At 43.2% G+C, this 23,437-nt stretch overlaps 1 protein-coding gene across 2 annotated transcripts in view; it reads right to left on the reverse strand.

Moving 5' to 3' along the window:
* AIG1 (androgen induced 1) overlaps positions 1-23,437 on the reverse strand; it is a 191,201-nt gene that overhangs the window by 71,880 nt on the left and 95,884 nt on the right. The window contains exon 4 of one of the 2 annotated variants that reach the window (XM_054024454.1): positions 16,196-16,856. The exons of the other annotated variant lie outside the window; for it this stretch is intronic. Within the exon in view, the coding sequence (XP_053880429.1) occupies positions 16,848-16,856 (9 nt within the window). The 3' untranslated portion in view covers positions 16,196-16,847. Of the gene's footprint in view, positions 1-16,195; positions 16,857-23,437 lie in introns of those variants that run through there. 2 annotated transcript variants of the gene reach the window in all.

Here is a 23,437-nt window from a genome sequence, read left to right on the forward strand (position 1 = left end):
GCTCCACCAAGCCCAGTGAGCCCACTATTTACAGTCAGTTGTCAGATGCACAGTGGCCTGCCCAGCCCTTTGCTGCCAGCATGCCCCTTCCCCTTGGTTGGGCCCATGCCAAGCCACACAGCTCCTCCATCCGACAGTCCCCTGACTCCATATGGCCTGAGCCTCCCCCCCGGACCCACTATGCCCATCACCCCCTTCAAACCCTCCCCACAAATGCCCTGCACAACACCACCCGTGCCCAATGCCCCCCTACCCACAGCCCCACCACAACTGTCCAGCACCCCACACAGAACCCTCACTCCCTAGTAGGGTGATCAGGGGTCCAATTTTCAACCGGAACACCTGGTCGAAAAGGGATCCTGGCAGCTCCGGTCAGCATTGCTGGACCGGGCCGTTGACTGTCCAGTTGATGGCGCTGCACAGCGGGGCTGGCAGGCTCCCTGGGAAGCAGCAGCATGTCCCCCCCGGCTCCTACATGTAGGGGCAGCCAGGGGGCTCTGCATGTTGCCCCCACCCCAAGCCCTGCCCCCGCAGCTCCCATTGGCCACGATTCCTGGCCAATGGGAGCTGCGGGGGCAGCGCCTGCAGATGGGGCAGTGCGCAGAGCCACCAGGCCGTGCCACCGCGTAGAAGCCAGAGGGGGGGACATGCCGCTGCTTCTGGGAGCTGCTTGAGGTAAGTGCGCTGGGAGCCTGCACCCCTGAGCTCCTCAACTCCCTGCCCCAGCCCAGAACCTACTCCCAAACCCTTCAATCCCAGCCCGGAGCACCCTCCTACACCCCAAACTCCTCATTCCCAGCTCCATCCCAGAGCCTGCACCCCCAGTCAGAGCCCTCACACACACACCCTGCACCCCAAGCCCCTACCCCAGCCCAGAGCCCCCTCCTGCACCCTGAATCCCTCATTTCTGGCCCCACCCCAGAGCCTGCACCCCCAGCAGGAGCTCACATCCTACCGCACCCCAACCCCTGAGCCAGCCCGGTGAAAATGAGTGAGTGAGGGTGGGGAGAGCAAGCGATAGAGGGAGGGGGGATGGAGTGAGCGTGAGGGGTGGGGGGCATCGGAGAAGGGGTGGGACATGGGCGGGGCATCTGAGGAGGGACAGGGCCGGGGGGGACAAGGGTGTTCAGTTTTGTGCAAGTAGAAAGTTGGCAAGCCTACTCCCTAGTGCCCCAACACACACAGATCTTCCTTGCTTCCTCACAACCCAGCACCCCCCCACAGAGACCCATGCCCTGCCTCCCGACCACACTCACCGGCCCTGCTGGGAGGTGACTGTGTCAGCCGGACTGAGCCGGCAGTGCAGCCAGGGTTGGTCCCGGGGCGGGGAATCGCTCCATCCCTTGGGAGTGGCGCGATCAGCCAGGCCGGGGCCTGTCCTGGGCGGGCCCCCTCAGCGATCCAGCCAAGCCCCCCAAGACTGCCATCCCTCCCCCACAGCTGAGACTGGCCAGGCTTCTGCACCAGTCCCAAGCGGCTCAGCTCCAGGGAGACAGGTGTGACCCCACAGGTAGTGGGAAGCAGAGACTGCCTGGAGCCTGAGGTGCACTGGGGTCCGGCCAGGGGGCAGAGAGGAGCCGGCAGGTGTGACCAGGGGGCAGAGAGGAGCTCTCGGCCAGTCGGGGGCAGGCCAAGAGGAGCAAGTGGTGGTAATGGGGAGCCTCAGTGGACACTGCTAGTGGAGCACAGTGCAAGTGCTAGTGGAGCAGGCCGGGGCCCCTTCTGGGCATGGACCCGGCTCCATGGAGCCACTGACACTATTCAGAGGGGTAGCCGTGTTAGTCTGAATCTGTAAAAAGCAACAGAGGGTCCTGTGGCACCTTTAAGACTAACAGAAGTATTGGGAGCATAAGCTTTCGTGGGTAAGAACCTCACTTCTTCAGATGCAAGTTTACTTGTGAGGTTCTTACCCACGAAAGCTTATGCTCCCAATACTTCTGTTAGTCTTAAAGGTGCCACAGGACCCTCTGTTGCTTTTTACTGACACTATTGTAAACCCAGCAGTGACTACTACACAGAAACAGGGCACAAGCACAGTCCTTGTGCTCTGGGAAGCTCATGGATTTCTCCCTCTGTGGGGCAAGTCATTCTTTGCCATGCTCCCTTGCCCATGCAGAGTGTACAGTGGGGAGTTTGCTGCAGTCCCTAAGAACAATGTAGCAGCAAGTACATGCCTTCTGTGCACTGGCATGCTGTTAGAGGTATTCTACCTTGCTGAGTCATAGCTCACATGGAATAAAATAAGACTTGACACCCTCAAGGTGGGGCTGTGCCATAAAAGGCCACCAGGAAGGAAAGAGGTTTCAGGAATATAAGATCTCAGTTGTGTTGCAGCCAAACAATCATTACAAGTGGTGCTCAGTACAACTGAATTCCACTTAAGACAGGTTGATCTGAAAATACCTAAGCAGAGAAGGAAATGAAAACTGAGTATCTAAATATAAGGACAGGTTTCAGAGTAGCAGCCGTGTTAGTCTGTATCCGCAAAAAGAAGAACAGGAGTACTTGTGGCACCTTAGAGACTAACAAATTTATTAGAGCATAAGCTTTCGTGGACTACAGCCCACTTCTTCGGATGCATCCGAAGAAGTGGGCTGTAGTCCACGAAAGCTTATGCTCTAATAAATTTGTTAGTCTCTAAGGTGCCACAAGTACTCCTGTTCTTTTTTAAATATAAGGAGATAATTGTGGAGCTCACCACATAATTATGAAAATATCTTTGTGTTCATTTAAAAGATATCTGTATTATGAGGGTTGTCCCAGCGGGGCTGGTCCTTTAAGGGGGGTTGGACCCAACCTTACCTGTGACAGGTCAGCAACTTCTCAGCTGTGACTGATCAGTGAGGGATCAGGTGATTACACAAGCTCAGCTGGGAATAGAGCTGCAGGGAGCAGGAAGGTTCCTGTAGGTGATCCAGGGGGTGGAAGGGAAAAAGCACTCCAGGAAAGTGTTGGTTCGTGTACCTATTGTGTAAGTAGCTGCTGAGGATGTGAAAGATGAAAAGGGTGAGGAAAATGACAGGGAGAGAATGATGCCTCAATGGTAGCCACGTCAGAGGAAATTCCCCCCTCCACACCTTCCCTCGGCAGCTCACAAAGTCTGAGAAGTGAATACTTGACAGGTAGTTACATTTAACAATTGATTCTGAAGCCTGAATTTTGCCATGCAGCCTCAAAATGGAAGACATTGGTGAGCTCTCCATTCCCCTTTGCCAGGGGGCAGTCACATACAGATCATAACCTCTTTAGGGCAGGGACTATGTTTTTGTTCTGTTTGTTGAATGCCTAGCACAATAGGATTCTGGTCCATGACTGGGGCTTCTATGCACTACAGTAATGCAAATAACAGAAAGGGTTTTAGAGCCAGGTTTTAGAACCCTGTTATAGTCTTGCTGTCACTGTTAAGTGTTGCACATATAGTAGTAGAATTTTATGTTTGTATTTTATATAATTTAAAATAAAAAATAAATGTATTGGTGTATGATTTGATCATATCCTGCCAGCCCCCCTTTTTGAATAGCAGAAAGGAATGGCCTAATGGGTCGTTGGTAGAGATACATCAGCCAGAATCTGTGTCTGGACTGATTTCAAGGCAGTAATAGATCCTTTGATGGTCACCAGTTGGTTGTAGGTTTAGCATTTTAAAATAAGTAAAAGAATGCCATGATTGTTTTCTTTTGCATTGCAATTTGATGTTCCTGTTCAAAATGTTCTGTGTAAATTAATTCTGTTTTGTGTGTGAATGAGGAATGTGTGGGTTAAAAAATAAGTGTGAAGGCCATTGCTGAACCAGATGGTCTAGGGAGAAACCAGAGACAGACGCAAGGGCGCCAGGAAGCTGCAACATGCCCCTATTGAAATGTCAGAGGAGGGCAGATTGACGACTCTAAAAATGAGACAGGCACCTATAAATGGGGACAAAGTAGCGGTAATCAAAACCAGCATGGAATAACTCCCTAAAAAAATGAATAAAAAAACAAAATAAAAAATAAGAACAATTTAAAAAAACAAGCACTCGTCAAACAACAATTGATTATAGCATGACGGTGCAAAACTCATTGGTCCCAATGAAGAAAAATCACTGTATAAACAAGGTGACTTGCCATGAAACTTTGGGTTTGTCCTGCCAAGACTTCCCCGGAGCATCACGTCGCGACCAACGCAACCCGGCTCTTCCCTACTCGTGATCAAGCTAGCTGGCCACTAGATTGATCTGGACTGGTAACTATAACATCAACTTGTGTGTGTGGTGTGACTGAATGCATATGCTAATTTTTGTATCTTCAATAAACACGGAGTATTGCCTTTTCCCCTGAAAAAGATCCTGTGTGCTTCTTATAAGCATAACACACCTACCTCAGAAGTTGTCACTACACAAATAATAAACGGTAGAATATTTTTTCCAACTACATTTTACATTTTAATTTTTCCTTCATCCTGTAAAACAGAAGCATTAGCTCACAATGTATCAGCACAAAGGAATTTGAATTACCATGGTCAGGAGGCATGCAGTATGTTCAATTTCTCTTTTAATTTTGTCAAAAACGTGAAGGAATTTCTCTTGCTCCTTCCCTCAAGTAAAATGCCTTGTTTAGAACCAAGATATGCTAAAAGCCAGTGGATCTGGAGGAAAATTTCTGTGCCAAAATGAGCTCCATGAGTGTCAGCTGCATAACTGAGCTGTGAGCATGGGGATGAAGGGAGATTGATTTCCACTGGGTAAAGGGATAGCAGATGTGACCTTGTGACCCCTTCTTACCCAGGGTCTGGCCCAAACTAATCTGAAGTGTGCACAAACCTATTAACCATATCTCCATTGGTAGGCAACATGCCCAGTCTTTACTCCCAACATTTTCCTGAAGACCTGCCTTGGACATCACTTCCACAGCGTGCACATGTTCTCATAATTTTCTCAGCAGAAATGCATCATTTCTGGGCATTTGACAATTAAGGATTTGGTCAAGTATGTTTAAAGTGCACAAACAAATGTTTACATGCTCACAATTTTGGGGATTATTTTGCTATGGACATAGATAAATTCTACATTGTGCCTTACGTAGCATGAAAGCCAACAAAGCGGGTGGCAAATAAGATGGAAAAGAAATAGCCTGCCTTATAGACTCATAGAAATGTAGGGCTGGAATGGACCTTGAGAGGTCATCAAGTCCAGCTCCCTGTGCTCAGACAAGACCCAGTAAACCTAAACCATTCGTGACAGGTATTTGTCCAACATGTTCTTAAAAACCTCCAAATGATGGGGATCCCACAACCTCCCTTGGAAGCCTATTCCAGTGCTTTGCTACACTTATAGTTCGAAAGTTTTTCCTAATATCCAACCTAAATCTCTCTTGCTGCAGATTAAGCCCATTGCTTCTTGTCCTACCTTCAGTGCATACAGAGAACAATTGATCACAGTCCTCTTTATAATAGCCCTTAACATACACCTCTATCTTGATATAACCCTGTCCTCGGGAGCCAAAAAATCTTACCGTTATAGGTGAAACTGCATTATATCGAACTTGCTTTGATCCGCTGGAGTGCGCAGCCCTGCCCCCCCCCAGAGCACTGCTTTACCGCGTTATATCAGAATTTGTGTTATATCGGGTTGCGTTACATCGGGGTAGAGGTGTATTTGAAGAGTATTATTAGGTCCCTGCTCAGTTTTATTTTCTCAAAACTAAACATGCCCAGTTTTTTTAACCGTTCCTCAGAAGTCAGGTTTTCTAAACCTTTTATCATTTTTATTGCTCTCCTCTGGACTCTCTCCAATTCATCCACATCTTTCCTAAAGCACAATGCCCAGCACTGGACACAGTACACCAGCTGAAGACTCACCAGTGCCCATTAGAGTAGGACAATTACCTCCCATGTCTTACATAAAATACTCCTGTTAATATACCCTAGAATGACAGCAACCTTGTTTACGACTTCATCACACAGTTGGCTCATAATTAATTTATGATCCTCTATAAAGCCCAGATCCTTTTTAGTAGTACTACCACCTAGCCAGTTATTCCCCATTTTGTAGTGCATTTGATTTTTCCTTCCTAACTGCAAAGAAGTACGCTTATCTTTATTGAATTTCATCTTGTTGAATTCATACCAATTCTCCAATTTGTCAAGGTCATTTGGAATTCTAATTCCGTCCTCCAAAGTGCTTGCAACCCTCCCATGTTGGTTTCATCTGCAAATTTTATCTTTATAGGTACTGAAGTTAAGCTGACTGATCTATAGTACCAAGGGTCCTCTTTGTTCCCCCTTTTAAAGATAGGTACTATGTTTGTCCGTCTCCAGTTCTGTGGGACCTCACCCATCCCTCCATGAGTTCTCAAAGATTGCTTCAGCTAGTTCTTTAAGTACCCTAGGATGAATTTCATCAGACCCTGCTAACTTGAATATATGCAACTTATCTAAATGTTCTTTAACCTATTCTTTCTCTATTTTGGCTTGCATTTCTTTCCTCTTGTCAATATTAATTGTGTTGAGTATCTGGTCACATTTTAGTGAAGACTGAAGTGAACTATGCATTAAACAACTCAGCCTTCTTGATGTCATCAGTTATTAGCTCTTCTTCCCCACTAAATAGAGAACCTACACTTTCCTTCATCTTTCTCTTGCTTCTAATGTATTTAAAGAACCTCTTCTTATTGTTTTTCATGTCCCTTGCTAGCTATATCTCATTTTGTGCCTTAGCCTTTCTGATTTGGTCCCTAAATGGTTGAGCTATTCTTTAATACTCCTCCTTAGCAATTCGTCTACGTTTCCACGTTTTGTAAGAGTCCTTTTTTATTGTCAAGTCATTAAAGAGCTCTTGTTGGTGCCATATTGTCATTGTATTATTCTTCCTAGCTCTCCCTCATGTCGGGATAGTTTGCAGTTGTGCCTTTTATATTGTCTCCTTCAGGAACTGCTAGCTCTCCTGAACTCCTTTTTCCCATAGATTTTCTTCCCATGGGACCTTACTTACCAGTTCTCTGAATTTGTTAGAGTCTACTTTTTTGAAGTCCATTGTCCTTATTCTGATGCTCTCGCTCCTTTCTTTCCTTAGAATCACGAAATCTATAATTTCATGATCAGTTTCTCACAAATTGCCTTCTAGCTTCAGATTCACTACCAATTCCTCCTTGCTGGTCAGAATCAAGCCTAAAACAGGTGTCCCCAATGCATTCCAAGAACTTACTGGAAATTTTGTGTTTTGCCATATTACCTTTTCCACAGATCTCAGCGTAATTAAAGACCCCCCATTACTACCAGGTCTTTCGTTGCCTATGTGCTACTATTTCCAGTTCTTCCTGTTTATTCCCCATACTCCTTGCCGTATTAAACTATCACTAATTCAAAACAACCTTCGAAGATACTTTAAAACTCTGGTAATTTTTAATGGTATTTTAAAATTATTTTTTCAATAAATAGATGAACATGCTGCTCAAAATAAGTAAGCCACCAGTGAAATCCTGGCATCATTAAAGTCCATGGCTAAACTCCCATAGTCTTCAATGGGGGCAGAATTTCACCGTATATATCAAATGAGAAACTATATCAAGAGAAAACTAAATTGTAATACATGTTCCTTGTTTGAGAAGATATGTTCTCAGCATGAAAGGGATAAATATAGTCATTAATTATTTTTCAGAGGCAGGAATCCATATTCATATATGTTTTATAAGTTTCACCTAGTACTCCATACCATCCAGTGGAAACTATCACAATCCAGACAGACACACATTTATCCTGAGAAAAATATTTTTAAAATTAGACCTATTTCACCAAGAACCATCTAAGAAGTAAACTCTGAAAGGGAAGATCTTGCTTAACTTCATCACAATGAATTGGAAGAAAATAGAGAATGAGATCTTCACCTGCACTCCAGCCTTTTCACGCTGACTAAAAAAGGCAGAGTGGCCCTACAAGCTCTGTAAACGGCCAGAGAAGGATTCCCCCAGCACAGACACCGGGGGAACAGCTATCAAGCTACTCTTCCATAGACCTCCTCACAAGTCCTAATGTACGGGGCATTCTAGGGCTGGAATGGCATCATGTAACACTCCTGGAATTTTGGACAGAGTTGCAACCCATAGGGCAGCCTGGAGAGGCTGCCATAAACTTATGCGGGGCCCTGGCCCTGGCCCTGTTCACCTCGGGGACCCCTTGGGTCTCTGGAGCAGCCCAGGATTGAGGGCATAAAGGTGGCTTAGAGACACCTTTGTCTCTCTCCCTGGGCTGCAAGTTGTGTGCTGTCTCTCTTAGGCTCTGTCTATGCAGCAGCTGGGAAGGTCTTTCCCAGCATGAGTACACAGATGTGTGCTTGAGCTTGCATGCTAAAAATAGCAGTGGGGTCAACATGGCATTGAGGGTGTCATCAGCTAACTACCTGGGCAATGTCCCACCCGAACCTCATGCTATGTACTCAGGCGGCTAGCCAGGGCCGGTGCAAGGAAGTTTCGCACCCTAGGCGAAACTTTCCCCTAACGCCCCCTTCCCCCTGCAACCCTGCGGCAGCTCCCCTCCCTGCCCCCCCACCCTGAGGACCCTCCCCATGGCAGCTCCCCCCCCCGCCCTGAGGTGTCCCCCTGTGGCAGCTCCCCTCCCTGGGGAGCCGTGCGGCAGCTCCTCACCCTAGCTCACCTCTGCTCCGCCTCCTCCCCGAGCACGCCGCCCCGGCTCTAATTCTCCTCCCCTCCCAGGCTTGCAGCGCTAAACAGCTGATTGGCGCCGCAAGCCTGGGAGGCGGGAGAAGAGGAGCGGCGACCGCGTGCTCGGGGAGGGAGCATAGGAACGCTGTAAAAAAAAATTGGGGGCACCACTTTTTGGTGCCCCCAAATCTTGGCGCCCTAGGCAACTGCCTAGTTTACCTAAATGGTAGCACCAGCCCTGCGCTAGCCCAAGACAATTCCTGTGTCACTGCAGCCTCACTGCTATTTTTAACATGCTGGCTGCCACAGAGCTAGCACAAGTCTGTCTTGTGTAGACATAGCCTTGAGGCATAGTTCCTACAACTCGTGGTTTAAATCAGTGGTTCTCAACCTTTTTCACACTATTTTTCACCCCAGGACCCACTTTCAGATTTAGTGAAGAATCCCCTTCACCCCCCTTAACAATATGGGAAGGGCAGGGTAGTTGTGACCCCCTGATACCTGTGCATGACCCTCAGGTCAAGAACCCACATCGTTTTTATCTATACAGTTAGATGAAACTTGATATAAGCTATTTCATTGGGGAAGGGATAAAACTGAACAATAAAATAATAGTGGGGTTTTTTGGGTTTTTTTTACTTTGCATCTGTGGCTTTTCTTTATCGTTATCTTCAGAACTTCTTACTTGAACAAAAACTCCAAGGAGACAAACATGACAAACTCAATTAATTCAATTTCCCCTTTCAGAAGTATAACTTACGGTTGTTTCCAAAGTTATCCTGCACAGACTACTGCAGCAACAAACATAAGACCCTGCTGATAATAAGATCCTCCCATTGGCTCATCTAATCTCATCTAGAGTATGGAAGGTTAATAAAAAACATCTAAAGACTAAACACTAAAACTAGTGCCAAAATTAGTTTGACTCAGTCATTCTTTCTAGAAGCTGATGCCTAGCTCGCCAGTGGTCCTCTGAGATTCTTGCTCCTGACTTCAAACTGATTTTATATTTGCCACTCATAATTCCAGTGGACACTAAATTCCAGTAAAGATTTAAAACTCCTTAAGACACAATATACCACACTTCATTTTCTCTTCAAAATATGTAAGTGCAATTTTTTAATATAAAAACTTTATTAACGGAACATAAATCAGCAGAGTGAAATGTGTGTGTGACTGAATGAAAGACAGACAGACAGATATTCTACTTCTGATTCAGCTTGTAGTGAAAGTTTCTGGGTAGCTAAGAACTTACAAACCCAAAGTAGGGCCTTTAAAAAAAAAAAAAAAGCTAAAACACAAATGTCCAAAGTAACCAGAAGAAAAACTTCTGTTTAACTGGAGTTAAGACTGTAATTCCATATCAGTAACTTAAGGGAAACATGTAAAAGAACATTGAAATTGGGGGGCATTTAGAAAGCCATACAATTTTTGCTTAAGGTCAAACTAAAAAAATTGGAACGTATGAAAATGCAGAGTTCTGTATTCCCTGCCTCTATGTTCATTCTAAACAGACTAGTAAGGAGTGGTCTGTTGGCTGGCCACAAGATCTCTGCCTGCTCTGACCCAGTGATCCAAACCTTTTCTTAGGGGCAGGGCCGGCTCCAGGGTTTTGGCCGCCCCAAGCAGCCAAAACAAAACAAAACAAAAAAAGCCGCGATCGCAATCTGCGGCGGCAATTCGGCGGGAGGTCCTTCGCTCCCAGGCGGAGTGAAGGACCATCCGCCAAATTGCCGCCGAATACCTGGATGTGCCGCCCCTCTCCGGAGTGGCCGCCCCAAGCACCTGCTTGAGAAGCTGGTGCCTGGAGCCGGCCCTGCTTAGGGGAAATAGAGAGGCAATTGTCTTTATTCCTGTCAGCAGAGTGTGTAACAGGGTATACTGGCCCTTTAAAACTGAGCTGGGAAGTCTCTGGGGCAATATTACTCTTTTCTAGGTATAGTGTCTTAAAAAAAGACAGAACTGTGGGACAAAGGAACTGATTACCCTGAAAGAGGAAGTGGTCTCAGAGTAGCAGTTTGGGGTTTGGGAAAGTATCCAGGCCACTGACTCTGTGTAAGGCTTGGGACCAGGGATTTGAGCGTGGGCAGGGTAAGACTCCCCTACAACATAACCAGAACAAATCCTGGAAAACGAAATCCCAGGGTCTGCTGTAGACCTCTACAGAAAGGCATACTTGGAGAGGCTGCAAGATAGCAGCCTCTCCTTCCTAGTAACTTAGGAGAGTGTGGAGGGAACTGGAACTGCTGCTAGATCCTGAAACAGGGAGAATGCTGCTTAATTTGACTTTAACTGCCAAACCTCTGGGGAGAGCCTCGTAACCCACCAGGAACACTTGGCAGGAAGAAGCTCTGTGGGCAAGCCATTCTCTAACGATATTACAAACATTTTCAGTTTGTTTGTTTAGACTTTACCGCAAGAGCTCTGGGGAGAGAAATCCCTCCAGTTAGAGGCTGTACTGCTTGTTTTTAAAATAGATTAATAAGCAAGACCTCCAGGGAACACTGGTCTGTTACAGGCTGGAATAGCACACACAGCGGAATGGATACCAAGGTTAATGAAGAATCAATGCCCCCAAATATCCAACCCCTCATCCCAATATAAAAGAACTCTGTACTCCTGCACAGGGTACATCTTCAAACTGAGACAATGTGAATCATATCCCCACACCACTGTACCATACCAGACATAGAATCATAGGACTGGAAGGGACTTTGAGAGGTCATCTAGTCCAGTCCCCTGCACTCAAGGCAGGACTGAGTATTATTTAGGCCATCCCTGACAGGGGTTTGTCTAACCTGCTCTTAAAAATCTCCAATGATGGAAATTCCACAACCTCCTTGTGTAATTTATTCCAGTGCTTAACTACCCTGACAGGAAGTTTTTCCTAATGTCCAACCTAAACTGCCCTTGGGGCAATTTAAGCCCATTGCTTCTTATCCTATCTTCAGAGGTAAAGGAGAACAATTTTTCTCCCTCCTCCTTGTAACAACCTTTTATGTATTTGAAAACTGTTATGTCCCCTCTGTCTTCTCTTCTCCAGACTAAACAAATTTCCCTTTCCAATATACCCTCATAGGTCATGTTTTCTAGACCTTTAATCATTTTTGTTGCAGTCCTCTGGACTTTCTCTAATTTGTCCATGTTTCCTGAAAAGTGGCACCCAGAACTGGACACAATACTCCAGTTGAGGCCTAATCAGGGCAGAGTAGAGTGGAAGAATGACTTCTCGTGTCTTACTTACAACATGCCGGCTAATACAGCCCAGAATGATGTTTGCTATTTTTTTTTTGCAACAGTGTTACACTGTTGACTCATATTTCACTTGTGATCCAGTATGACCCCAAGATCCTTTTCTGCAGTACTCCTTCCTAGGCAGTCATTTCCCATATGGAATACCCAACCGCTACTTATGTGCCACCTACACAATCAAACTATCCTCCAATGCATCCTCCACTGCAAGACTGCAATACCAACATTTCACAGATTTAAGGCCAGAGGGGACTTTTATGATCATCTAGTCTAACCTTCTACAAAACACAGGCCATAGAATTTCACCCAGTGATTCCTGTAGTTGCTGGAATTATTCTTCCTTACTACATATGTGAACACTATGGAGCACCATACCATGTGATTTAACTGAAGACCACCCTCTACACTCCCATGTACACACACAAGACTTATCCTTTCTCCTTCTCACCTTTCCAGCAGAGTTCCCTCACACCAGCCATTGGAAATTTTACAAAGGGCTATAAGAATCTGCCAATGTTTTACACCTACCCAAGTTTTCAAACTTCCTCCTCTCAGAAATGGTTATTTTCTGATGTGGGGCATCAACTAACTTCCTCCAAAATTTAAATCCAAATCTGTTAACTTACTCTGACTGGCTCATTCAGCATCATCCTCTCCATTTTCCACTTTTCTTGCGTGAGGAACTAACTGGAAGCTGTGGTGTGTATTAAAAAGTGTATGCGTTCATGTAAATGAAAAGGGGGGTGACAAAGGCTCCCAGGAAACTCAGTAACATACCAGCTGAACCCAGAAACCAGTAGGAAAATCAAACCCAAAGTATTTGGGTTTGAATCAGTTCAATGTTACACTGCATTTCCCTATTACGGTACATTGCTTTGTGGGATTTGCAGTGTGGGGCGCCTGATGCCCCTCATTCTCTCCTACAGGCTGAGCTCGCTGAATGGACTACAGTTTCCCCGATGCAGCGCAGTGTCCCCCCAAACTAAGAGGTGTGATGCATAATGGGAACCAGTCCACAGCAGAGAATGGGAACATCAGATCAGAACTATAACTCCCATAAGGCAAAAAGAACGAGGAGTACTTGTGGCACCTTAGAGACTAACAAATTTATTTGGGCATAAGCTTTCGTGGGCTAAAACCCACTTCATCAGATGCATGGAGTGGAAAATACAGTAGGAAGATATATATTACAGTACATGAAAAGATGGGAGTTGCCTTACCAAGTGGGGGGTCAGTTCTAACGACACAATTCAATTAAAGTAGTCTATTATCAACAGGACAAAAAAATAACTTTTGTAGTGGTAATCAGGGTGGCTCATTTCAAACAGTTGACAAGAAGGTGTGAGTAACAGTAGGAAGAAATTAGCATGGGGAAATTTGGTTTTAGTTTTTGTAGTGACCCATCCACTCCCAGTCTTTATTCAGGCCTAATTTGATGGTGTCCAGTTTGCAAATTAATTCCAGTTCTGCAGTTTCTCACTGGAGTTTGTTTTTGAAGTTTTGTTGTTGAAGAATTGCCACTTTTAAGTCTGTTGTTGAGTGTCCAGGGAGGTTGAAGTGTTTTCTGACTAGTTTTTGAATGTTATAATTCTTGACATCTGATTTGTGTCCATTTATTCTTTTGTGTAGAGACTGTCCAGTTTGGCCAATGTACATGGCAGAGGGGCATTGCTAGCTAATTTTCCCATGCTAATTTCTTCCTACTGTTACTCACACCTTCTTGTCAACTGTTTGAAATGAGCCACCGATTACCACTACAAAAGTGATTTTTTGTCCTGTTGATAACAGCCCCTTTAATTGAATTGTCTCGTTAGAACTGACCCCCCCCACCTTGGTAAGGCGACTCCCATTTTTTCATGTACTGTAATATATATCTTCCTACTATATTTTCCACTCCATGCATTTGATGAAGTGGGTTTTAGCCCATGAAAGCTTATGCCCAAATAAATTTGTTAGTCTCTAAGGTGCCACAAATACTCCTCGTTGTTTTTGCTGATACAGACTAACATGGCTACCACTCTGAAACTTGTTCCCATAAGGCAAACGATCACAACAGGGAAATGCAGTTTAATGTTAAACTGACTCAAAACAAAACATTTAGCTGTTTCCAAACTGAAATTTTTTAGATTTTTGTTTCTCAGACCAAAGTCAGTGACAATGCATCAGACATGGCAAGAAAGGGCAAGCGAGAGGCACTGGTGCTATTACTTCTTTAACCTTCTAATCTGCCTTATCTAGTATATAGACCTGAGTAAATTCATCTTAAAACAACTCGAAGTTGCTCAGCATGCCCAGAACAGCACAATGCAAGTAACTTGAGCAAAAAGGCAGATCCCCCTCCCTAGGGAAGTATGCTTTCCAAGCACAACTCATGTCATAGGACTGAGTTCACAATATGTGGAAGTACTTGAGAAAAACTACAAAAAGCATAACTCACATATTCACTTCACTTGGGACAATTAGTCCATAGAATCAGTGCGCTGAAGAAATTAAACTAGGAGGAAGGACTAAAGAAACAAAATAGATACAGCTTGGCTAAGCAGTTTTTAAAATTTTTTTGGAAGGGTGTCAAAAGCAGGAACATAGAGAAATTTAGGACCATAGATGAGTACAGATAAGGAAAACTGGCTGAAATTAGGAAATGATAAATTTAAGCTAAGTGCCAGGAAAAAAATTCCTGTCAGGGAGTTCTATTAGGACTAGACTACAAGGAACAATCCCATCCTTGGCAGGAAAGGGACTAAATAAGCAGTAAGTCTATTTCATCTCTAGTATCTCTAGTTCTACAGTAGCACATAAAACTGTGATGTCAGCCCCCATCTGCCACTTGCTGAATTTTCAAACACCTCTGTGCTTTTTCTCAGGCTGCAGCACATGCTTGGAGGAACTCGCTGTAAACACCACTAAACTCTTTCATTATTTACCTTCAAACTCCCCTTCTCCACGAGACCTACAGAAAACTTGACAATGGCAAGGCTGCTTGTGTGCCAAGACCACTGTCTGTCATGCTGACCAAGGGTGTCTCATAGTTTTCTTGTATTCCCCCATCTATCTGTATCCATCTGTTGTCTCTTGTCTTAGGCTGGGCCTACACTACCCGCCTGAATTGGCGGGTAGAAATCGACCTCTCGGGGATCAATTTATTGCGTCCCAACGGGACGCGACAATCGATTCCCGAATCGACGCTCTTACTCCACCAGCGGAGGTGGGAGCAAGCGCCGTCGACGGGAAGCTGCAGAGGTTGATTTTGCCACCGTCCTCACAGCGGGGTAAGTCGGCTGCGATACGTCGAATTCAGCTACGCTATTCACGTAGCTGAATTTGCGTATCTTAAATCGACTCCCCCCTGTAGTGTAGATGTAGCCATAGACTGTAAGCTCTCTGGAGCAGGGACTGTCTTTCTGCTCTGTGTTTCTACTGCACCTAGCACAACAGGGTTTTGGTTCCACAACTACAGTAGCACAAACAATAAATCATACATAATAATGTACTGAATGCAAAAGACTGGAAAAAAAGTACTCTGTTCGCTGGTACTTATTCCAGTATAGGACACTGACATTTACAGGTCTGGTTAAGCTCTCAGTATAATAATGAACAAAAAACACAATAAATTTCTAGCCCTAATGGTTGTGGAGAATAGCTTGAAAAAAGTGAACCCAATGGACTATGACACCAAGAGGCAAATAAAAAGAATCTCTACAAATTATTATTTTTAACTGTGTCATGATGTTTGGGACCAAACTCATTTATTTAAATGCTTGGGGCTGGTGATGCTAATAAGAATAATGGAGAACAGGACCAGGGTCTAAAAGAAAGATACCTAGCATGTACTAATACCTGCATTATATACCCTGGGTTAATCTAGGCTTTCCACCAGGTGTGGGAGCCTAGGTACAGGAATACTCTACTAATACATGTGGCAGATGAGATAAATGCTTATGGTCAATCTTATAACATACCTCACATGGCTTTTTACCTTACTATAGCAAAGTATGAAAATGAAAACAGTCATAACATTTTGCCTTTTGTCTTTAAATAGAAAATACATATGTGCCTATTTGGCTTTGATCACACTGGCTTTTTTGTTTTAAAATGCTTCTGCTCAATGCATTGACAAAGTTCAGTCATTGGAAGATGGATGTGATGGAATGATGAATAAGCTGTACCCTGGTGCCCTTGGACATACAATAGAGAAAGGATTCCTGGTGGCACTATACTCAGTGTAACTGGCTTTGGGGAGGAAAATTCCTTGAAAGCAGCACAACATTCAGCAAAAGTAACAGAAAGAGAATACGTAGGAGGGGAACAAATCAGTTAACAAATCTTTATTTCAGATACTGTAGCTAAAGTATAGCTAGCTAACTAGACTAATACTATTAAAATGGCAAACCGATTGCCAAATTCAAATGTTCAGGTTGAAAATATTCCTCTTAATTTTGAGCTTTACCATCATCTTGAACCCTCTGGAGTTTAAAAAAGTTCCCTTGTGTTTTCAGCATGCATTGATGATACTCAGAAAAGCAGACTACTCTCATTGCTGTTTTATGGGCAGTATCACATCTAAAGAAACAGCATAGGCATTGCCCAATGGAGACTTTCCAATAATCTTTATTCACAGGGGTTTATCATGGGTCATGAAAAAGGTGGCAGGACTTTCCTTGAGGAACACAAGGATGCTTGAGGAGCACATTGGAACGTGTCAAGAATACCCCCGCATGCACTTCAATGAAAAATATCTTTCAAGTGTAATTTTCTGTGGGTTTGCTGTTTCTTAGGAAGGTTAGGCTGTTTGACTATGTTGGTTCCATATTCATTTGCTTTGAACTTGTAGCTGGACTGGTAACAGTACTCCAACGTGGCTTCTAGACCAGGAGGCTAAGTTTAGCTAGCCAGGCACCCAGATAAGTCAATGGATTTAAGGAATATGAAGTGGATCCTGTATATCATCACCCAATTCACCTCTCAACATGTCTGAAAAAGAAAAAGGTAGAAGGGATGTATATAAAAGTTAATCATTGAGTGCTTTGCTTGTAGCAAGATTCCAGCTGCAGCCCAAACAGCTAGTCTCTCTTACAGAGCCCGTAGGTTCCCAAAACTTAATAAAGAAGGAAGCCGCTGGATCAGCATTCAAAATGCCTTCCAAGACTTTATTGTGGACCAACACAAAATGAAGCTCCTGCTTCTTTCAAGCCCAGCACAGACCCACAGTAAATGAGGGTTTTTGAGTCTGGAGGGTTAAGGTGGGCTTTCTTCATGTGCTAACAACAGTTAATACAGTCCCTGACTCAGATCTAACCGGGTCATCCCAGCTCTCCCTGGGTAACCAGGAGATAAGCTCACCAATTCCCTCCCAGCACTTCTCGTCAGCGAGGTTCAAACATTCATAAATAATGTCAGAAGGGACCACTGTGATCATCTAGTCTGATCTCCTCTATAACACAGGCCATAAGACTTCCCTGGTTTAATTCCTGTCTGGACTAGAGCATAGCTTTTAGAAAAACCTCCCATCTTGATTTAAACTTTTCCAGAGATGGCGACTCTATCACAACTCTTAGTTAGTTGTTCCAAGCAGGTTCAGCATTTGCCCCTGCTATGATAATAGCAGGAAGGAGAGGGATTTTATTGCACTCAGGCTCACAACCCAGGGGCCTTCTCTTTGCATCTTTCTCTTATGTGACTCCCAGCAGGAATCTCTCTCTCCAGTCATCATATCTGATAATTTATCTGGGTTGGTCCTTACCCTTTTCCCATCTGTCGCTGCTAACCCTTTCCCACATATTCTGAGTGTGCAGTAGGTATGCCCTATCAGACTCATGTAAAATTAGAGTTACCAAAAGGAACTGGCCATTTGTTACTAAAAATGATAGTGTATCAGTCTTTATTCTTCCTCCCCCCTCATGTTGATATTTCACCTTGGACCTGTCCTATGAAATAAAGAATAGTGCCACCTCATTACGTTTTAATGTGTTGTAGTTCATATCTGAGAAGGTCAAAAACTAAAAATAATCTAACTAGGCCATCTATTCTACAACTGTTCTATTTAAAAGTGGTTGAGTATGTGTACATGCACGTGAGCTGGTAACAGTGGGAGCCCAAACTCAAACTCAAACTTGACTCTGTATGGCTGCAACTTCACTTGGATACTGACAGTTTACAACACACTCTGTTTTTGCAAAGTCATAATTTGCTGCCATGGAAAGAATTCCATTAGCAGAAAATAAATGTGTTGCCTCAAATCTTCAGGGAAAGAGATATTCCAGGAGGAGGAGAATTATTTTTTTTTCTTGCAACTACAAGAAAGAAGCAGCCAGAAAAACAGAGAGGGGGAGGAGGGAATGGAGGTTGGGTACATGTTTTTGAGATGCTGACGTGGAAGATAAATAACCAAGGCTTGGGTAATAAAACTAAAACACTAATAGTGTTCCTTCCAGCGCAAGGCCCAAATCTAGGTTCATCTCAGGGCAAATCTGATACAAAAACTCTTCGTAGAACTATCTTTTGATGAATATTCAAGTTGTTCTTAGAAGAATACAGGAAGGGAAAGGTTTGTAATCTGAAAAAGGAAACAACAGGAAGAAAATGAAATGAAATAACCGAGACAGTTTTAAAATGGTAAATATTTCCCTTTTGAAAGTCATATTAGGACTGGTGAAAAGTGCCCGATTAATAGCCCAGGGGAGTGAAGTATCCACAGAATAATAACAACGTGAACAGTGCTAGTATACAATTTGTCTCAACCATACACTGGAGGGATCACCTCTAGGCCTCAGGTGGTGTAAACTGTCATAGCTCCACTGCAGTCAACGGAGCTCTGACAATTTACAGCAACTGAAGATCTACCAGTCAGTTTTTCCAACAATTTAATTCTTGGCCTCTCTGCTGAGACTGCCAACAGAGTTCCCAGTTCGTTTCCCTATGTCCTGCCCTTCTCCTTTTTAGGCCCAATTCTGTGAAGTGCTTTTCAACATGAATTGAGGATGCTCAGTACCACCCAGAGTTGGGACCATAGTTTTATTGATTAGACTGAAATACTATAGCCAGTTCAAAGGCTGCCCAAACCAGGCCTGAGATTTGATAAGCAGGATTCACTGCCAAGTGTCAACCGTCAGCTCAGTAGAAAGAGTCAACAAATATGTTCTGCTTTGTTCCTTAATATCGTCCATGCCAATGTAAGTTAGGAAGAGACACCTCATTATAAGAAAAAATTCACTCCAGACATTTACCTGGTGTTCTCCCACTACTATTATTAAAATTACTGTCATCAGTAGTGTGAAAGTATGAAATGAAGGTTAGAGAAAATGTTATTTATGCTCAGGAATCTGATCCTACATCTCAAAATTATTTTTCTTGCTGTCCTCATATTTTGTCTTTGGCCTACTGTACATCATATCCTGTATTTGGGTCCAGGAAGGATGAAGGTGATTAAAAGATCTTTTTATTGCTAGTATAAACCCACGCACACACACACAAACACACACACAGAGCCCCAATCAAAACTTTCTTTTACAACCAGAGGGAAACCTTCTGTGATTCCTCAGAAAATATGTTTAATTTTTTATTGAGAAAAGCTGTAGTACTGTTTTGGAGAGAATGCAAATGGAAAATTATTAGACAGTTTTGCATGTCAGTCTTTTTTTTTTTTTTAAAAACATAATTCAGAAGATGCCAGGGGGAATTCTGAGGTGTAGGGAACCATCTTCATATATTTTTGGACTGTCACAAGCGGACAGTCCAAATTCTAGTCCACTGTAATAAAACCAAAGCAAGAGTTCTTCTAGTGACCCATACCCTTCTCCCTGTCCAAATTACTACTATATTGGTAGTAAGGATATTTCCTATTTTACAGAAATTGAGAAATCATGTTTAGAATCAAACAGTCCCAGTCTTGCAAGTTGATCCACATTCCCTCGGAATGCAATGCATCTGGGTATCTCACTAAAGTCACTGTACCGTGAATTAGGCTGCAGGATCAGGCCTTTGTAACTACACTAATAGGCTCTTTAATTACTACTTTTTTTAAATTAAAGGTAAATAGATTTGTACACAATACAAATATCTTGAACAAGGGAGGGTTTCAGATATACATAAGGGAACACTGTTGAACTTAGACAATACTAGTTACAGTATTCAGTAAAAATCCATACTCTTGTATAAGGTATATCCATGCTTTGTTTTCAATCACTTTAGCCCCCTTGGTCCATTTTTCCAATCACTAGTTTACCTGTTAACATATGTGTTAAGTCTTTCAATTTTTCTTATTCTTGTTAAGCATATTTCTATAGTGAGTTTTAATTTCTGCAACTACAGAAATCAGGTACCGCTACTATGCTCTTATTTTCCTCTTTAGTCTATTTCATTCTGTTAATTTTTAATGCCAAAGTTAATTGATCAGTAAAAATCACAGCAGCTACGTGTGAAAGGAAATGAGGGATGTTTATAGTTGTGAGAAATCGGAAAATGGGGGGAAGGGGAGAGGGAAATACCCTCATCACTTATAATTGGATATAGTTGATTAAAAATTAGTCTCATTCATACCCACAAATGAAACAACTCCAGCTTCCCTGAAGTTCTAAATTTAACAGAAATTGAAAAAACTCCTGCAATTTTTATCTCAAGTTAAATGAAAAATCGAGGTGCTGACATGATACATTTTAGAACAGACCTATCATTCCGAATGAGAAATTAGTTAACAGATTATACAAAACTCTGTAGCTTCTCCATTCCTCCCCAAACCATAGCTCTCCAGCAGGAGTACTACCAATAAATTCCCTCAGAGGCATGGGTTACAAACAACACTCTTGTCCATTGTGAAGAGTGAAATCTGTAACTGGTATTTTAGTTGGGAAATCATCGGCTATTGTCTCAATTCTGCTGGCACAGTAGGTGAAAAATCAGGAGCAGCTGTGCTTCTGGGTCCGAATACTCCCCCAGTAGGACAGTGTGTGCACTACCAGTAACTGCAGGGAGGGCAGGTTTAAATTCTGACTGATGTTCCATGGGAGCCTCCTGGCCAGAGACTCACTGGGAGATTTGATAAATCAATGCATCCTTTGGGTCTCCTGGCCATGCCTCTTCCCTAGTCAGAGGCTATGCGGCTGGCTCCTCAGAGAAGTGGGGTTTGCAGGCTCTTGGCACCACCCCTCCCGATCATCTCCTCCCACCAGATTTTCTGCTGAAAGCAGCCCTAAGCTCAAACTGGTTGAAGCCAGCATATCCCAGGGCTAAATTAAGCTCGATGTCTTGCATATGGAGAGTACACAAACAGAAATTAAGGAGTTCATTTTACATAAACAATAGAAAAATACAAAGCAAGAGAATGTACAGGGTGTAGATTTTTGATGTGTCAAGCTTCACCCCCTTTGCATGGTACAGAACAAACTACCCTGTGAAGGACCGGAAAATAAAACAGACGTCACTTCTTTAGAAACGCAACTTCTGAGAGAGTAGTATGTCTGTGCACATGGAGAGATATGGGCTAATGTCTATAAATAGTTCCAACGTGGCAGCACTGGAGCAGCAACAGAAGCCAGACTGTGGCAACAGCCGGCTTTGCTATGGAACTTTTAATCTTAATGCCATCTTACTTCTTGTTCTCGGAGATGCACTGAAAATGGGTCTGGCTCATCACAGCTTTATCATTCTTTTCAACATGGTTTTATCGGGCAATACTAGTAATTTTTCAATGTCATATTTAAATATTGCAATATTTGGTCTTTATTTCAAGCCAATCAATACCCTGATTTCATTGTAAACACACAAATGTCAAGTAACAGTATTTTAAAATGCAGTTTATATACACATTCAATTAAATGCTGTTAGACATGCAAAGTGTGCTATGTCATGCTATGGAACAGAGTAGAAACAGTATAAAGAAACCTTGTATTGAAAGAAGTCAGATCAAACAATCCCGTAGAAACAAAACACTCATCCACACTCTTTGGGTGCTATTTCTTTGTTATTTTAAATTGATTTACAGTGGTTATGCGTTCAGGATGAATTTCACTCCATCCCACTAAAACAAACAAACCTAAATCCTGAGTATATGGACTTCAGTGTTCTTGTAAAGTTGAATGCATTAATATTTGCAAAACACTGATATTCTGAAGTGGAAATATTATTTATTTTTCTCTTTATTAGCTAAACTAGTGTGGAGTTGGAAAATCTGGTGCAGTGAATTATTTGCTTTCCATTAATCTGGAAAAAAATCGGGTGCACCTCACCTATGCTCAGCATACTGGGGTGGGGCGGAGGGTGAGAGGCCAAGGAGCAGAGGGCTTATGTAACTTTATATCACCTTTCCATCCCTCTGGGTGGGGGCAGATGGGCGAGAGTTTGTCCCCTAGCACAAATTAGAGTAACTTTAAGGATGTTGGCAGTAACTGCTCCATAGATTCCAATCTGTTGGCCCAGGACTGCATTCCAGTCACATACCCCAAACCCCAGCGGACACCTGTGTTGGGCTGAGGTGGGGCAGGAACTGGTGATCCTATCCTGGGATTTCCCAAATCAGCAGAGTCCCCAGCTATCTATTTAAGTCCGTTCTCCCTCCAGTTTGTGCTACCAGACTGGCAGTAAAAGGACTGAGCAGGGAGCTAGATCTGGCTAATTATTTTCATTGAGATTCACCAGTAGTGCAATTTTCAGAGCACTACCTGGATGCAGGAAGCAGAGAGAAAGGGCATTCTGACCACAAGATCAGCTACACCCACCAGCGTAAATCAGAGACCTTTTTTTTTTTTAATGTCAAAAGATATTAAGTAGTCTCTTCTTTATTGTGAAACGTTCTAGAGTAATGTAACTTGAAACTTGTAGGATTCTCTTTTCCCTCTCTTATGATACAGCGTTTATGGGATCTATAATATATAGGTGGTATGTTCTGTATATAATCCAGTTTGATATAAACAGCTTTCGGGTTTACTGAGAGATGCTCTTCTTTTCACAGTAATACCCGCTAAGAGGCTGTATTGTATTAGGTTACATGGTAATGGTATTTCCAGAAAAAAATGAATTACACATTAATAAAGCAATGAAAGTATGCAGGTAACCATGGCTACTGTTGTGGACTGAATAACATCTCTTATACAGCTGTTAACATTTGTATTATTGCCAATTAAGCTGCAGAGATCAGATTTGAAAAAGAGCTAGCAAACAGTAATTTCTCATCTGAAGGAAGTAAATGCAGGCGTCTGTATCAGATTGCATTATTTTTTGTCTTCTAAACAGGCACATCCTTCTTCCAACGTTCAAATTAATACTGAGAAGTAATGAAAATATAACCCCTCCATGGCCATCAGTTACATAACTTGTGTGTGAGTAACATGTTTCACCCAAGCTACCTCTTTTAAGTTATTTAAATTATATTTCCTTTTCTGATGTCCCACACAAACTAAAGTATCTGTAACTGGACTTCCACAAAGCCTCTTAAAGAGTCTCTTGAATACATGAAAGAGGCTTCTCAGTCCCTTTAAAAATGTGCAACCAAAATGCTAGTGTTTCTGTAACTGATCATAATATCTGCCCCTTCTACTTGGTGCCCCAACTAAGAGTCCTGG

The sequence above is a fragment of the Malaclemys terrapin genome, chromosome 3 (genome assembly GCF_027887155.1).
Source record: "Malaclemys terrapin pileata isolate rMalTer1 chromosome 3, rMalTer1.hap1, whole genome shotgun sequence".
Lineage (NCBI taxonomy): Eukaryota > Metazoa > Chordata > Testudines > Emydidae > Malaclemys > Malaclemys terrapin.